Source organism: Ceratosolen solmsi, unplaced genomic scaffold (genome assembly GCF_000503995.2).
Source record: "Ceratosolen solmsi marchali unplaced genomic scaffold, CerSol_1.0 scaffold1, whole genome shotgun sequence".
NCBI classification, from domain to species: Eukaryota; Metazoa; Arthropoda; class Insecta; order Hymenoptera; family Agaonidae; genus Ceratosolen; species Ceratosolen solmsi.
In genome coordinates, this window is record NW_011948415.1 from 6,892,078 (window position 1) to 6,911,087 (window position 19,010).

A 19,010-nucleotide genomic window follows, 5' to 3' on the forward strand; every position below is an offset into this window, starting at 1 on the left:
ATTGATCCAAAGCTCATTGTATTTATCCCTCGCAGTGCTGGTATCGTTATTATTAACGCGACATTGCTAGCTTGATGAATCTCGTTAGCACCACCGATACGACTCCTCCTTTAACTCGGCGAATATACGTCGCTCCACGCACCTTCGCTTATTGGGCGGAGAAGCGTTGCTCGTAAGTTGCGTCACGACCAAACTATTCGATGAGATCGTTGCGGGTCGAGTCTAGATTGAGATCGCGTCAACGTCCTGTCCTCCTTTATGCATAAGTGTTTCCGAGCAGTTGCGCACCATTCATTGTCCTGTTAAAATGACGATGGTCCGATTGTTAAAATTTCAGTGGTGCAATATCGTTTACTTTCTATAATTATTATGAATGTAGGTAAACACTTGAAGGATTTGATTGGGTATGATTGGAATATGAACATTCACTTTCGGAAAGAGTAGGTAATGCTATTTGTGCGCAACACTCAGAGAATTTTAATGAGAATAACGTAAATATAAAGAGTAATTTTGATTCTCAAGTCGCGGTTCCGCTAGCATAGTGCAAGTCTCACAAAAGTCTCGATATTGCGATCATGATGGACCGACTATACAAATCAAAACGCGAAAAGACGATTATTTGTCTCCGTTCCTTGAAAATAACACCTTATAATCTTTACGTCATCTTAATATAAATTTCGTCCGATAGAAATAATAGCTTATCCAGTCGATTCCAAGACCGAATTACGGAAAATGGGCATGGACAATTGAGAAAGGGCAAGGTGTTGTTATGGCCATAAAATGGAACGGTGGCAGGAAAATTTCGTACGAACGTGGCTGCTTGTCATTAGTGTCATTAAGTGGGCAGAGATAATGTTTCTGAGAATTTCACTTTCAGTCTACGTAATTACGAGCGCTGCCGCGATGCTGCCGTTATACTTTGTATGGGCGGTGCGGTACGGGGGGGGGAGGGGGAATAGGAGTTAGAGGATACGGAGAGAGTAGGCAAATTCGTTGTTGTGTATTGACTTGATAGACGATGTGCTAAATTTACCGCTAACACAAAACGAGATAAGTATGCTGTTGACTAGTGATGGAAATTATCGAGAAGTTTCGAGAGACCTTCGATATTTTGATCCTTTTCCCGAATGGCGAAACGTGACTGGATCGCTTGTTTAACTCTTGCACGTTTCCAAATAATTATTATTACTTTATTCGTACAATTTTATTTCAATATTATAATATTAATCTGCCATTTTTGCGCAATTCAAAGTATGCTTTTTTTAAAATTGGTTTAAGCGAGGTTAGGTTTCCCGGTAGATATATATTACTACTGATAGACTTTCTTTATTCTAAATAACAATATTAGCGCAATTACAAGGGGGCCGGTATAAGAAGCAATTTAATTTATATAATAACGCTATTTGGAATGATTGTAAGTGAAACGTCGTTGAATGACGAAGTAAGTATTTAGTAGATATAGGATTTAGTATTCGATAAGGCTTGCTACGCCAATAATAGCAAATACAAGTATAATGACAATATAAATAACCTGATAGTTTTTTTTTCTTTTTCTTAATATTGCACTTTAATTATTTGATTGAAATGTCGCGCTAGAGCAAACTTATTGGATCGTTATATTTGTCTCATTTATTGTTTGATTGTGTTACAAAAAAAAATTTTATCCCCAGTTACATTACTTGAACTAGAAATCGTAGAATAGAGAGTAGTGACTTGCTGCAAAGTAACATATATTTTATCTTTAAACACTTAACGTACGAAAAGTTAATTACATCGACAATGTTCTAAATGCAGCTTCACTTAGTACATTAACAATGCATCACTTAGCATACTCTAAACTCGTACATTTTACAATGGAAGTGAAAAATCATCCTTTAAATTAATGTACAAAGTAAATGAGAATTATTTTGCCGTATCTGGGTTATCAGATTTCGACGACGTCTCTTTACGGTCTGAATCTCCCGACCATGGACCAGTACGGACATGTAACAGAAAACATATGCAACGCCGTCATTAGATGTTCAAGCCTTGTGGCACCGAAGCGGCGGAAATACAAAACGGCGAACACACTGTTCTTGCATGGCACATGCTCCGCTACATCCCCGCGCACTTCCTGTCACTTCCACGAACGGCCTTTAAGATCTACCATTCGTCCCGTTTCTATTATTTTTCATATGGCCCAGTGTCGTGTCGGCCTAGGCGTTTTGACTAGAGCGATGTCGAAAGCGCCGGAAAGTAAAGAATATTATGTCCCATTATGTATAAATCGCCACCATTTCGTAAAGAACATTCTTTTATTACTCGAAATTACAATAGAATAGTGCGTCTTATGGACGAGGCTATCCGCTCCAAGGATGGATGGATAACGTGCTTGGTATTGTTTATAAATGCTGCTCATCCGCTGCTTATCTACACACGCCTAGACGATTCTTCATTCAGGGCCTTTGGCACAGTTATAAACATAATGCACGAGTGCAATGATTATTTTCAACAATGTTACAAAGAGATTGGCGCCTCTTTATCGGCAGCAAAATGCGCGATTACGAGCATGAGAAATCTTTACTTTCCTTTCAAATCCATCGCTCCCCGGATGGCAAGTGATTTATTAAATCCAATGCTACGTCCAATGCCGATACGCTTACGGATCTCGCATATTACTTATGCAATTTGTGCTTTGACAATTTATTTAATGCCCCTCACTTATGATCTAAAGTTGCTAGAGTGGATATGGTAGGTTGATTTGATATTAGCAAAATAGCCAAGTAATGTAAAATTTCCTCATTATTCTCTAACAAAAGTGCAATAGCCTGTTGGAATGATAGAATTAGCCCAATCTCGTCGCACTTGTCATCTGTCATCGGCATCTCGTACCATCCGCCAAGCTGCCACGGGCGTATCTAGAGGCGAAACACGCCTTCGAAATTCAATCCAGAAATAGATAGAGTTAAAAAAAATATATATATATGCTATTTGACAATATACTATATATAATATGTAATTGCCTTGTAATTACAAGAAATCTTTGGGCATTGAAATTGTGCAGTTTCAATTTTCGATTAGGATTTTAATTTATTTATTTTTTTTTTTTTTTTTTTTTTTTTTTTTTTTTTTTTTTGTTGATTTCATCTCTTTTTTATTCCGCTAATCGTAAAATATGTACGTATACACCAAAATTAACACGGATTAAACAACATTCGATTAATCTTGCAATGACGTTGCTCCGTTCTAATACAATGTTTTCTATTTATTCCTATATTTAAGCTGCAATTAATTACAGTTTCGTAACATTTCTTGTCGTAAAAGGCCAACTATTTATCGTGCAACTACATACATATTTACGCGCATCCAATAAATATATTTAATTAATTACATCTTTGGAACATTTTTAGGGAAAGTATAGTATGATTATATTTAGACACGCTATTGCTATTTGTTTAAATTTAATATTACGTAAGTAGAAAATTTTTATGCTGCTAGAAATAGTTTTTCCGAGTATCTTGGACATGTATCTAAAACTAGATATTACAATATACTATTTTGGGAAAATGTGCATGTGATCACTTGCGCGTAGGTTTGTAACGCATAACCTCTCATATCGCGAAAATAGATGAACCGATTTTGATTTACCAGAAAATGTAGTTATTTATATTTCGAAATTATGTGTCTGTATATCTATATCTATCTATCTATATATATATATATATATATATATATATATATATATATATATATATATAGATATATATCCCAGAATTTTTTAACTAATTTATCTATTGCATTGGGACTTATAATTTAATTTCTAGCCAAGTCAGAAAGTCTAATTTTGAAATTTATATTTTTGGATATTACATTCTAGTAAATTCGAGCAATTTAAATTAATTATAAATTTTTTTTAAATCTTATTGAAAATAAAGAGCGATGATAAATATCTGGGATAAGTTGTATAACTTATAACATATATTTCAAAACAATTCATATTTTATTATTTGCGCTGCATTTACGTATGTAAATTAGTAAAACTTTTTTTTTTTTTTAATTAATAAAACACTTTGAACGCACGTTATGTTATACAATCATTCGTACATCCATCGATGTATACATATATAGAAAATAATATTTGAAGAATAAATTTGCTCAATTGCATCTCTTGCTATGTGACATTTACTTTATACGATAATATTTTATACATTAATATAAAATAATGAATGCAATGTATTGAACGTAGTATATTCTTATAATGTACGAATAAATATTTCATTTTCATAAATAAAGCTACTTTCGTAACTAAATAATTCACTCTACATTTGCTCTGCAAAGTGTCGATAATATATTGGCAAATTTTTTTCACATAATAAAATTTACATCGACAATTTTTATCCAATTATGTATGAAATATAATTATTAATACTTGCACGGAAGATAGAGCTTCCATTAAACTCATACGCACTTAAGGACTATGCAAGGAAATTCATGTGGGCGATCTCACTATAAAAAATAATTCCGAGAGGGAGTTACGCGAGTAGCGTCGGGTGGGTGAGGTGGGGAAATGCGAAAATTAATCGACGACATAGAGCGAGAAAGAGAGAGAGAGAGAGAGAGAGAGAGAGAGAGAGAAAGCAATCGACAATACAACTGGTCTCGACGACACTCGGGCCGCTATTGCCGAGTTGAGCTAACCGTGCAAAGACGAAAAAAAGGTAGAGCGAAAGCGCTGTTCGCTCGGTTCTTCCGTCCTCCCCGACTACGCTGATCAATGTAACGACGCTTCATTGTCTCATAATGAGTCTGGGAGGGGCAGGATGCAAGCGTACTCGCACTTTGGAAAGATTTAACGATGGAGAGCGAGGGAGGGAGATTGCCGATCTTTATCCTGTGCATTATTGTGCCGCTTCCGCTTCTAGCTACGAGTAGCCCACGCTTATGCTTAGATGATTCATTGTACGTAATGGCACGCGACGCCGTGCGCGAGACATTTTCGTGTCTATTTTACAGATTTGCGAGAACTTTCGTTATTTAGCGGTGTACTTCCGACGGTTTATTATTCATCGCTAAGTTGAAAATGCTCGCTATTAAAGTGGCCGTCCCTTTGAGTGATGTCTGATAAATAAAGTAAATCGAGCCTCGGAAACGAAGGTGCCCCATAATCGTACGCATCCATGCAAATCCGGGCCTCGCTCGTACGATAGTAATAATTCTCGAATCAAGAGCTTCTCACTCCACCTCCCGTCTCCCTCAACCGCCCTCCCCGAACGCCACTCCGTCCCATCCTCTCTCGCTCTCTCGAGCGGCGCCGAGAATCGCGCGTCTCCACCTCCTCCATTTCCTGAATATCTCCCTCTCAGCCCATCATTCCCATTACCTTATTATCGTCATTTTGATTTACTTTTTAATCGTTCCGTCCGTGCCCCTTTAGCGGTGATCATTAATTTTGATTTGTACTCGCGCAGCCAGACGCAAGAAGAGAGCCAAATGGTCAATTTCGAGTCGTTAAGTTTGCGCTTGCCAGACCCACGTTCGGCTTCGCGAGCGAAAGAGCGAGAGCGCTGATGCACCAATGGCCAATGGCTCCCGTTCGAAAGGGGAGTCACCCCCGGCGATTGACTTGCGCCACTTGCGAATCGGCCGATTTCTTTTATGTATAATTATGTTACGTGTTCGGAATGTGGCCAGTTGAGTGAGAAAGGTACGCAAAATTGGATGGCTTAAGCGAGGACAAACTCATGGGTCGAGCATTGATGATAGTAAAAATTCACTATATCGATGCTGTCAACGTATTCGAGTGAATGAAAAGGAGACGCTGGAGAGATATTTTTCGCGTTCGTGGAATAATATAGAATCTGCATTGTTACTCCAGAAGATGCGCTCCTGACGATTGCAAGAGTAATTGAAAGTATAACAATCCGCTGATGCGACGAAAACTCGTCGTTGTCTTCCTTACTTGTTCACGTTCATTTATTTCATAAGTTTAATCAACTTTGTACAAATAATGTATTAGAAAATTTTGATTAACGATCTAAGGACATACTTTCATACGAAAATATGAAGATTCTTCTTAAAGAAACTATAAAACGATTTTGTGTTTCAAAGGCAACCGACGTATTTAAACCCATATAAACGCATATACGGTATAACGTAATAAAGTTGAAAATATAACAAATTATAATAAAGTTTCGTTGAAAATGCGTTCGTGATTTATAGAACTATTTTCGAGTTTTGGAAAAATAACTGAAATCTTTAAAAGGTTTTGTAAACGCTGGATTTGTGCTTTTGTGAGTTATATTTATATTTCTTAGTATTACTAAATACTTTGTATCATATACATAAAACTGTTTTGTAACATTTTATAAATAACGTTTTATTGCTTACAACTCTTTTGAAAATACATTCACATTCGCATGCATTAGAATATTCTCCTAATGCATCTACACGCACACGCACACGCACACGCAAACACACACACACACATGGTAAAAACATTAAGTACAAATTTACGATCTACTAATTAATAACAAACATATGAATGTAATAGTTTGCAACTTCCTCAAAATGCTTCCTTAATAATGAGTGCCAATAAAATACAAAATTTCATTTTCTTACCTTTTCCTTATGAAATATACAATAAATATTGTACATCGAGTTATGAATTTTCAATGTTTAATATGAAATATTCATTTCTGTCTATTATTTTCCCGATTAGAATTATAATTATTACATATTTGTTGTAGACATATATGCATGAAAAGTTTTATGCCAGACATACACGCGAGTGCGCGCGTATATTAAATTTTCTTTAATAAAATTATGAAAATGACAATTAAATTGAAAATGTTCTCTATTTGGACATTAAGATTCTTTTAAGATACGAATATTTAGAATAAAGAAATTATTTTTCTATACAATTGAATTATGCATTATATCATACATTTTATAACCCGTTCAATTATAAAATAACGACAGATCTCAATAGTTGGTAAATCATGCTGGAACATGAATGTTACATAACAAAAATACAAAAATTATGTAGAATAAAATTTTGATTATTATTGTAAATTATTTTCTTCTTGTGTATATAAGTTGAGCGAGCGCGTGTGCATTTATACTTGACGCTAGCCAATATATCTGTATATATTGAATATATCGTTGTTTTGTTAAAGTTTTGAATATTTTTCGCTAAGTTGAATATAAACTCCATACGTACATTGTGATTGCAATAAAAGACGGAAGATATTGATACTAACTAATGGATAGATGCTAATTTTGCATATTGTAGATAATAAAAAAGAAAGAAAAAAGAGGTACTTCAAGGTTTTACAATAAGATTGCTATTGCAAATATAATATTGCAAAAATATTTAATATTAAAATGTTTTAAAAAGATTTTAAAATGTCGAAAGATTGTAAGTATTCAAACGATTGTTTTTTAAAGTGAATTTTCTTGGTTTTGCACAGGCCGACAAAGCATTGGTAGTCACAGCCATTACTAATTGAATTAATTTTCTCGATGCAATATTAATTGAATTAATATTGTTGATGCTGAAATCAATCACGCGCAGTGCCACGTGGCCTCGAGATATTAGCGATTTATTTATAGTTTCTCATATAAAAACAACTCTGACAATCGAATTATAATTTCAGCAAGGTTAATGGAAATTTTTACGAATTATACGTATTTTAATGCAACGATCGCAAAAACCTCGTGTATTACAAAACATTCTCTCATTGTGAAGTAAGCGGGACAATAAGGATCATTAAATCGGTGAAGTATTAATTCGTGAAATTTTCACAAAATGTCTGCCTAATGATTTGGCGAGCAAAAAGTATTCGAATCGATGCTAAAGTCATTTAATTAAGTATTTATAATATAATTTAATAGAGAATAATGCCAGGCAGCATTATATAGAGATTGTCGAGAACATATCAATACGATGGCTAATTTTCGTTTACATTTAAATACCGTTTTAATAGAAAATTTATATGGAAGTATTTAGAAATGGCTTGAGCTCGCGACAATATAGACAAAGCATCATCTTTTATTTTATTTGCCATTGTCCTTTTAACAATCATCATTACATTACATAAATCGGCAGAATAATGAAAATGTTTTTAAGCACAATGATCAATTGACTTTCTCTCGATGTTAATGGCATCTATTAATCCGCGCTCGATAGGACATTTTGTGAAATTGACTAACGAGATGCTCCTCAGCTGGTATTATCTACTTAAAAGTTCCGGAGAATGCGACAGGTTACGCAAGTCGCCTCTCAATTGCAAAAGCAGTAATATATCCCGGTGGCTTATAAGGCGAATTGACGAAGGAACGGCAGGATGGGACAAAATAGAAGAATAAAACTTTAAGTGGCAATAACTAATAAGTAACAAAGAGGCGATAAATAAGCTAACTGGAATAAATTGGTCGGGATCGAGAGAAAAATGAAAAAGTTAATTGTCGAAAAAAGTGTGCGCGCGAGCGGAGATGAGGAAGCGTGGAGCGAGCGAATGGTGAGGACGTAAATGTATATAGCAAATGAGATTTGTGGCGGGTGGCTGGGTTGGGTGTAGGTAGGTGGAGGTAGGTGGAGGTAGGTGGAGGTAGGTGGAGGTAGGTGGTGGTAGGTGGAGGTAGGCAGATGTGTGTCTGTTGAGATGGGATAGGGGTGTATTGAGGAATGGAGAGGGAGGTATTGGTGATGTATAAGGGCGGGGGAGGGGGAGCTTGTGAGAGAGAAATGAGGGAAGGGATTGCGGGCGATAATATCGTGAAAAACCGGTATAATTATGCAATTTAGATTCAGTCGCGCGATTCCGGTTTGGCTTTCATTAAAATCGAGAGTGGGCGTGTGCGTCGCGGCCCGCGGACGATCAACAGCTGTAAGCGGGGCTGGGGTATGGGGATGGAGCGCTTTTCACCCGGGACTGAGTCTTATCATTCGCGCGCATTAGTTGTGCGAACGCGAGCCCCGTCCTCGTTCTCGACTTCCCGCGCGCTCAATGACACGCCGAGGGACACCTCGGGCTTATCGCCCATTTCGCAATTAAGATCCTCGCGAGCCAACAGGTTAGGCGCGGTGGGGGTGGGGGTGGGGATCGTTGGATTCATTGTTTGGCGGAGGAGACGCGCGTTTTGGTAGAGTGGGTAGAGCCTCAGCGACACCATTATTAATTGGTGTTATTTATCGGCATTAGCACCGTCGCTATTGTCATTAACTTGTTCATTGTTCTTTTATTATCTATTTATTTATTTATTTATCTATTTGCTTATATTTTTTTGTTTTTTGTTTTTTGTTTTTTTTCGTATTTGTTGTTGTTGTTGTTGTTGTTTTTTGTTTCGCTTCATTTGTCAAGTTCATCTCTCCGCGTGCTTATTTATTTATTTTAGAATGGCTTATCGATATCAATGGGTAGTCTCGTGGAATAAACGAATGGCGTAAATATAGCTTAATCAGCGTGGCTTGCTTGCGATAGTAATTGCCGATATCGCGGGGCCCTGGCTCGACCGTGTTCCCTTTGCTTTGAGTTATGAACAAATAAATAATATTATTATATGCGCGGTGTCGTTCGAGCGAAAAATTTCCCCCTTCCCCTTGGCACGCCACGAACAAATATGGAACGATAATTTTGCACAACGCGCTCACACATCGACGATAATAATTTGTGTATAGAAGTTATCACGAGCGGATAAGAAACGGATCGGAGATAATAGTGACCTCAAGCTGAGGACGATTTAAGCCCGGCAAGGGTTACTAGTGCGCATAAATTATTATCGCTGAAAAATGAATCCTCGTAATAAACGGATATAATAATAATAAGCGATAAAATTATTTATAACGTAAGTGATGGACGAGATTAGAGATAATAAGAGAGGCCTTAAGAGACGATCGAACAGAGTCGTTCGGCTATTGTGTCTTTCATAAATATTTAAGACAGTTGAAAAGTCTCTTCCAGGAATCCATTGTTAGCTGGGATACTTCCGCCTCTGGCGAGTGCTTATAACAAAGTGGACGTATCGATTGATCTAGCCGAGCTTAAAAGACGACATAAATTTGTGGGAGCGGCCTCTATTCACAAACGTGCCGTCCTCCCTCACCGTCCTCAATTTATTAGCACTATCAAGAGGATAATTAACTCTTATATAACGTCTTCGTCGCGACAAACTTTGGCTACTGGATATTCGGCGTTATGTTCGCGACTGTTGAAGCTCTCACGAGCGCTGTGTGGTCTCATTAGGGGACCTCGAGGTAATAATTTCGAGATATCAGCGAGTCAGCGTGTTTTTGGCAAAGTACATGGCACACTCGTCACGTCAGTCGTGTCACCTTTCGAGTCGCCCGTCGCCCTATCGACGGTCGCTAAGCGCTCGACTGTGTATCCGACGTGGGGATTTAACACGATCGCGGTTTTTCTTTACATCCTTCAAACCCTCTTCTCTGTATCTGACAGCTTAAACGAAAAACAGGCCCGCTATACGAGCTTCACACGGATGCTGCGATTAACATATTGCATAAGATCATCCATCCGTTTCGAGCGAACGTTAACAATTTCAATTATTGCGTTCCTCGCTCGTGATCGCTAAATACTGTAATTCCATCATTGATTTTTACTGGACTGTGTATCTCTCGTGTCCCGCGCTTCGAGGTGAGGTGAAGTTACAATGGGCTTTAAAGCTAAATTTGCGGCGAGAGCGCATACCCTCGGAATGACGCCATTTTTGAGGCATCCGTTTCTTCTTCTTCAGAGCCGTTGGGTAATTAGGACATTCCATCATGAGTGCTTTGTGGTGGAAGGGCTGAAACAGCTACGAGCCAAATTGATTTTGTCGGAAATACGGCCCAACCTTTTCTTTCATTCTCTCTCTATCTCTCTCTCTCTCTCTCTCACTCTCTCGCTTTATATATATATATATATATATATATATATATATACATATATCCCCGTCTACGTTTGTCTTTGGTGCAACGACGCGGCATCTTGCTGCCGAGTTTCTTTAAGCACTCGAGTAGAAAAAGGGACCTTTACCCTTCAAAGGCAAACAGCTGCTCCAGGATATATGCCATTCTTTTGTTTTTATGCTCAGATGACTTAATTACAATTCCGCTCGTAATCACTAGGCCAAAAACGCGCGCGCAAGGATTTCCGACCCCAAGGGAAATTGACGTATGCAATATCCTTTCAATTCGGATAGCAGACACATTATCGCTATCGAGATAAAGATTATCGATTCTTATATTATGCACATCACAGCCTCTAATACATTAGATATTCGCATGTGCATGTATAAAGTGTAATGTGGCCTGTAATATTTTTATTATTTATTACTATAAAAGGCCATCATTTATTTTCATCGACGGACGTATTAATGACAAAATATTCTAGTGGTTATGCCACGGTGTGAGGCAAGAATATAGCAACGGATGAAGGATATTTATTGAAAATATTTTAATTTACTATTTAAAAATGTAAATAGAATGTAATCATTGTGAACGTTTGTTTATTATTCTGCTCGAGAGTGGAAAGTACTCATTTACCCTGAAATGAAAATAAAAGTTAATCCCTCGTCTATTATAACCATAGAGAATAGCGTAAAAGAAAAAAGTATTCGACCGCAGCCAAGCCGATTATAAATTATTTACTTATTACGCGCATCTCAACGTCGTATTCACGACTTTAAAATGCATTCGGCTAAGCTAAGTTAAGGAAAGCACAAATCACGGTATTGCAAAGTATTCCATTCGAAAATGTCGAAGCATTTTATTGTATTATAACAGCCTATCTTCTTCAATCGCGATTCGTAGATAAATTCTCCTCGGCGTTAGTTAAGAACGTGGTATAACACGCCCTTGTGGCTTAATTTATATATCCTGCGAGCATTTCATTACATGCCATTAACTGGCACTTTGCCTATAATTTATACAAATTTGCCCGCTAATCTTTCACATCGATAATATTCAATTAAAAATCTTAATAATTGCGGATAAATGAAATTGCTCATTCGCCTCCTCGTTGCGCTGGGCTTGCTTGGATGTGCATTAATTAACGGATGAAAAGCTAGAGTAAGAAGGCGCAGACATTGTGTTGGATTGTTGTAATTTCGTCTGTTTCGATCTCTGCCATTTCCTTAAGCGAGCTATTTAAGTTTATGTCACAATGCCCCGGACAATCGGGTGAAAAGAATTCGCTGCCAACATAACGATGCGCATCCGATCGCGAAGCTGCCACACCAGGTGCCTACCTCTTTTCTATCCACTAAATCCCAATTCACTCGCTCTCCTTATTGACAAAATAATCTATATAATTATAAAAGTTTTCAGGTAAATATTTTAATGATAGCTTTGCAAGTTAATGGAAGAAGTGTCATAAAATTTTAATTATACATTGTCCGATTTGTAAAAGAGTTTCGCGTTTGAAGCGTGCTTTACACGTATAATATCATAACGTATGGGCTTCATAAGATCCAATATCCTATCATCAGGAGATATTATCTTTCCGTGCATTCATCCTCGATGTTCATTTATTTGCGAAATGATTCCTCTTGAGGCAGGAGAAAATCAATTCTCGTTGTTGTGAATATGTACGGTATATGTATATATGAAAAAATAAAATAAAATAAAATAAAATAATATAAAATTTAAATAAATGAAAAAAAGTAAAATACAAGGCTAATATTCTTTTCAGCGCCGAAGCGCATTTTCTTACCAGTCGTTTCGGCCTTTTGAGTAAAGTCTCAACGTCCTGTCGCCATTTTTATGTCCTCTCCTTTTTCTTGTCTCTCGCTCCCTGTCCCTCCCACCGCCCTTACCGCCATTCTTCTTAATAATGCGGCAAATTTTTATAATCGTCGATCGCTCGCGCAAGTCCGGGGAAACCCGCGCACAAACGACATAAAACGGTGTTTAAGGGGACATGTTTCGTGAAATTATACTCGCCGACGCAGCCGAGGTAATCTTGGCTTTCGGGATGAGGAATTATTTGAAAATGATGAGAAAGGGACAGTGCGCTCGCTACACAAGTGGCAATATAGTAAACAAAGTAATAAGCCAAGAAAATTCCTGTTGCAGCTTGCCGCAGTGTCGCCGGGTCTGGTGTCTTCTGTGGTTGGACCAGTGCTTCTGAAATACCGAGTCTGCCGTCCGAGATTACTGCTCGCCGGTTCGAGGGCCGAGGTCGATCCGGGCGCCGACGTCGTGCTACTTCACGGCGAGATCCTCCTCATCGAGGACTCGGCTCGCCAATACAGTCCCATCGGAGGTGAGCCGCGAGGTCCTAGACCCGCCGAATCGGCGAAGAGCCCAGTCGGGTCGAGCGCTGCCTCAACGATCGATTCGCTTTTTTCTCTAGATACGGACAGGCGATATAGGGCGACGGAGAAGCTCTTCAATGCCGAGGAGGAGTACCGCGAGTGCCTCTACAGCGCCAAGGAACTCTATGCCCGACCTCTCGCCCGTAATTATCCCGACTTCCGTGACGTCATATTCCAGCCCCTAGCCGACCTCGCCAAAGTCAGTGCGGAGTTTAGCCAGCGGGTGAGTTTTACAACGTTTTATCAGCCCCGAGCGTTGAGAGGGCAGCGGTCCGGGTCAGTATAACGATCGGATGGTGATTACAAACCATGAGGGAGTGACGGTGAGTGGCGCAGTGAGAGACGCCTGACGGCAGGAAACCCGTTGGTGCGCCGTGTAAAGCGGGCGTCGAGGGGCCGGTCGACGTTCCGTTCCACGCTTTTACTCACTCGCTCTCTCTCTCTCTCTCTCTCTCTATATATATATATATATGTATATATATCTCATTCCTTCTTAGCCGATCTGTCGCGCGTCGGTAATAGCTCTAGTTGACCGGGGCGCCGACAGGTGGAGCCGGCCACGTATTGGCATGGTACTGCGGTACTCGATGATCGATCCCTGCTTGGCGGGATCATCGCATCGTTCCTTGCTCTCAAGTAACGTTGGCGGCCGAATATTGGCGATAAACTGTTGAATTTCTAATCTATCTAGGTTGGAATCTAGAATTATCGGACACCATTTGCGGGGACTAACGCCAATGCGAAAAAGAGCCCCACGGACCGAAGTCAAATGCGCGCCCTCGATAAAAACTTAATAACCCTCGGGGGATTGCAGGGGCGTCGCCGGGAATGGCTCTGGAGAAAGGTAAAATTGGCTGGAGGATATTTTTGGTGCGCTCGCGCGCGCGGGCGGATCAATAGAGAACACGGAGCGACAGGTGCGGAGTGCTGATCTAAAATAGCCGGCGGCCACGGTGAAAAAGATCGGAAGTCGGGAGGCCGCGTCCTGGTGAGGAGAGAAGCGTCGCGGCGCCGAGCGCGAGTTAACGAGTCCCCGGATGAGTGATGACGGTGTTTAGCGGCTTCATAAATATTTGCTTTAGCAGGTAGCGAAGGTGAGCCGCCCCGGAGCCTCGTAAACCTCGGCGGCGTAACCGTGGGGCGAGGGGTGTGGCGGGCAGTTGGCCGGGGAAAAACGCGACGAATCGGCGCGAGAAAAACGCCCCCTCCTCGGACGAGCCGAAAATAAAATTTACGAGCAAACTGCTAATCCGCTTTGGCTCCGAGATGCGACGGGTAACCAGGCAACTGGTTTTGGTTTTGCCAGCAGGATTACCTCATTAAACTAATGACTCGGGCAAACGATCGACGAGATCACGTCCATTTAGCTCAGCCTCCCGAACACACAATACGCATATCGTGCTATTAATTATCCCTTCATTGATTTGTTGAAATTAATTTCTCGTCCGCCATATTGTACTCTAACGTCTTCAAGTGAATCATCCAGCTCTCCTCGTCGCACAACATTTTCTCACGATTAGAAAGATTTCATTTTCAACAAGATGTAGAATGATACGATCGTATGGTCGATAGGGATGCTGGGGAATGCGCGGGACGAGCGAATGGACGTAAAGCGTAATCGACGACCTATTGTCGCTTCGGAGAGGAGGATCGCATTTACTTTTGCTCTGGCGCGGCATTACGCGTCTACCGTAAATGACTCGTGATCGTCGAGACCACGAAGCGAGATACCATTATTCCCACCCACTATCGATTCACGCGTCGTCATTCGTCGAATTTCTGTCCAAGTTTCGTCAACGACGAGCCCTTTACACAACGTTATCGATGAAAAATAACACGCTACCACCTCTTTGCCTTCTTCGTCCGCTCCTCCCGCGCCTCTCGTAGCTCCCTGAACGCCGCCACCACCCTCACCCCGTCACCACCTCTTAATCAGCTACACGAGAGTGCACTCTCGGACTGGAACAGCCTTTATCATCAATTGCGGGGAGGATAGGCGAGCCGAAGGATTTTCAAACGGTGAGAGTTGGGGCATTGTGAGCTGGTACGCGTCAGCGGCATTTAATTACACGGCTAATAATTCGATAGACGTAATTGGGGTGTAAAAGTCCGACAGAGTGGAGAGTACGTCGAGGGAATTTCGGCGTGCCTAGCGTGACGTCACATCGCGCGCGCAGCCGCCTAATCGCGAGATTAATTGCATCGAGTACGGCAACAGTGGTGTACAACGCGAGCATTCACCTTATAACGAAGCAGCGCAGCCGCACAACACTTGCAATGATAACAGAACGTGAGCCGCGCGGAGCGCAAGGAGCAAAGAGCCCGATAAATTAAGGATACGTGTGTATGCAGGCGGGCCATTTAAGATCGTCGAGAGTATAGTAGCTACGTGAACTTCTTTTTACCCAATTACAGGGTTGTTTTGGTTATATCTATCCAACGATTAATTACTCAACGCGCCTCCGCATACTGCATCATCTTTGAAATCATTTATTAATATTTTAGCGGTAGATAGATAAATATATAGATAGATAGACACATAGATAGATAGATAGATAGATAGATAGATAGATAGATAGATGGATAGATAGATAGAAAGGGGGAGAAGAGGGAGAGAAATGAATGGAGAGTTATATAGGCAACGTGTAAAGCCAATTGAGAGTCATTTGCGTATGTAAAGCGAGTTCTTGAGCATTCAAAAATCTAATACCGCATCACTTCGATAAAAATCTTTGTCAATATATTTTTTGTATATCTGCGAATGTAGCAAATCCGCGGGTGTCGGTGTATTGGTAAGGTCTTAAAATAAAACGCTCACACATGTATGAAAAATATTAAAATCCAAAAACATCGTAAGATGTTTTTAGGTTTGCCTTTTCTTCGAGTTCGAAAGATGTTTATTCGTTTTATAATTTTATTCATTTTTTCCTTCCTTGACGTTTAATCATGGTAGAATGACTACCTTTTAAACTGTAAAAATGATAAAACGCCGAGAGAGAATATTTCATTAGAGAACAGTTTACAGTTATTCATAATACGTATGACTAAGTATTGCTGAGAAAAAATGTGAAAGCATTATAAGAAAGAATTAAACTTATACATGACGTTTTATTTTTCATCCTGTTTTACATAAAGATGTACAGAATCTTTGAGTTCAAGTACAACTTATTAAATCGCTTGGAAATTACGAATTTTTGCAATGTCGGAGTTCAAACTTGACAGATTAAAGCCAAACTATCGGGTTTTCGTTCCTTGTCACACTCCTTCCACCCCCCACCCTCACACACACACACACGCACGCACACGCACGCACACGCACGCACACACACACACACACTCACTCACGCGCGCACAAACACACATACAGTGTGTTTGTGTGCAGTAAAGTTAAAAAATTAATTAGACAGATTTTTCGATGAGAAATTTGTAGCCCTAAGAGGACGTGACCATCGATCACTGGTCCACGCATCAGTTTCGTAATGCTCCAAGGCGATGTCAAAGATCCGGACGGTAGGGCAGTCGCGATGCAAATTTTCTCTCGTACTAGAGTGGATAGTAATTTCAAGCAAGGTAACCTCATTCCCATAAACGATCCTCGACAGAGAAGAGGCAGAAGCATCTTGGCTCGTTCTCGTACAAGCTGCCTCCTGGTCGCGTGACAAACCGCGGGGCAAGAAACGAGGTAGAATAGCGCGCGATCCTCCACAGCCCCTTGCGTCCAGTGTCGGATCGCTCAAGATCAGGCACATCCCTATCAACGTCTCCGGGGTGAAGCTCGTCCTCGCGACTGGATTCTCCTTCTCCTCCCCGCCACTCGTAAATATGATCTATTGCATTTGGCGAAGTACTCGCAGTGTGGGCGGTGGAAAGGGGGCAGAGGAAGAATGCGAGAGTCCCATCCGTCGAGACGGATCAACGGATTCAGCCAGGCTCTACCAGACCATGTCATTCAGCCCGGGCGTTCTCGCGCTACCTCCGACTTGTTGGTGTTGGTAACGTTTCAGACAATGGCACCCTATTGCACGAAAACCCATAAAGATGACGCGCCGGACATTTACCGTTGCGCACGACACTTGGTATATGCGAAAGCACGCGCTTGTTCGCGATCGCGATAACTGGAAAAGCCAAGCTGCGGCCAACTTATTACGAGTTTCGCTAATTGCTCGAATCTGCGGTGGATATTTATTCGCTCAATTATAAGCTGGATTAGCGCTGCATTAAGTACACTCTGTTCGGCAGAGAGCAAGCTGATAAGAAGAATGAGTCGATAATGTAACCGGAAGAAAGAAGTCGAGGTGGTCGGGCGGGCGAAGGAGGAGGAGGAGGAGAGGAGGAGTAGGAGGACGAGGAGGGGAAAGAGCGGAGTCTCGGAAATCGCCTTTCGCCAGAGCGACGTAGGCCCAGGGACTCGGTTGAACATTAACGAAGCCAATTGAAGCTTTGAGCCGAGGGGCCGCGCTACCGGACTTGTCGCGAGCACTTTGCCCGCCGATTGGGGCACAGTGGCAAAATCTCAATTATGCAAAGTTCCCATGAAACGTAAATGTCCGCAAGCCTCTCGTTGTGAAGCTGCGAGCCCCTCGGAAATTGATTCGCGCTATGAAAGTGCCCACGTAAATGTGACAGCGGCTTCGCGAACCGAAGTTCGGAACTCGAGTTCCTTAGAATGCGGAGGCTCGGCCGTTCGCCAAAGCCCAGGCAATAATTATAACAGTCCTTGGGGGCGCTGGTATTTACGAAGGACTGGAGTCGCCGAAACGTTGTCCGGAGCGCCGCGCGACTACGTAATCGGCCGATATATTATTAAAAGGCTGGGAACGAGCGTTGGTCGTTAAGGGGCTCGTGAAAATTGGGCTCTCGCGAGTGAGTGAGTGAGTGAGTGGGTGTGGGCCAATTTAAATCACATTAGGCTGGTCTCGTTTTTTTTTTGCTTTGCCATTTTTTATGGACACTTTATGCGCGCCGCCTTACACACGCGAGACTGCCGTGCGCGTGAGAGAAGGAGAGAGAGAGAGAGAGAGAGAGAGAGAGAGAGAGAGAGTACGTGCAATGAGTACGAAATGACAAGAGAAGCAGTCAGCGGTGCTTTGTGCCAACCAATTGTGAAAGTTACATCCGCGAGATCCCGGCACTCTTTATTATACCTTGTACGTTAGATGTTTTTAATTCATTTCCTCTCCACCATCCCGCCGCTTCCACCCCCTCCTCCCTTCCGCCGTCTCTACCGCTTATTTACCGCGTCATCTTTTGTTATTTACGGTGTCGCTCGTTTGTTCCTCATTTATTCCTTTACCATGAGATAAGAGGAGCTAGTATGCCATTTTCCGAGTGTCAGTGATCTTTTCATCGTCTGAATTTTGTATTTATTAATGAGTAAACAGCATGTTGTCACGCGTAACCGATGGTAAGTCCGTCAAAAAGAAAAAAGTGTGCCTACGAATGTACCATTCGTGCAGCTTTTAACAATCCCTTACAGTCATGCGATGCGCTCGAACTCTTTAACAAATACAACCTTTCCAGAGCAATGGCAATCCAACGTCCGAATACCATAGTTCTAGGAATGCCAATACCATATTCGCAACGCGTAGCTAATTATATTGTACAATAATGAATTATATATATATATATATATATAGTTAATTATAGTAGTTATTTTTATCAACGAGTGCACTCGAAGGCAATACTTTTTACGCCACAAAGTTTGAAAAAACTTTGTC

General features: G+C 40.9%; 1 protein-coding gene across 1 annotated transcript in view; it reads left to right on the forward strand.

The window, feature by feature from the left end:
• LOC105359030 (uncharacterized) overlaps nucleotides 1–19,010 on the forward strand; it is a 113,374-nt gene that overhangs the window by 68,446 nt on the left and 25,918 nt on the right. The window contains exons 2-3 of the mRNA XM_011495504.1: nucleotides 13,052–13,241; nucleotides 13,332–13,516. Coding sequence (XP_011493806.1) covers nucleotides 13,052–13,241; nucleotides 13,332–13,516 — 375 coding nt within the window. The remainder of the gene's footprint in view (nucleotides 1–13,051; nucleotides 13,242–13,331; nucleotides 13,517–19,010) is intronic.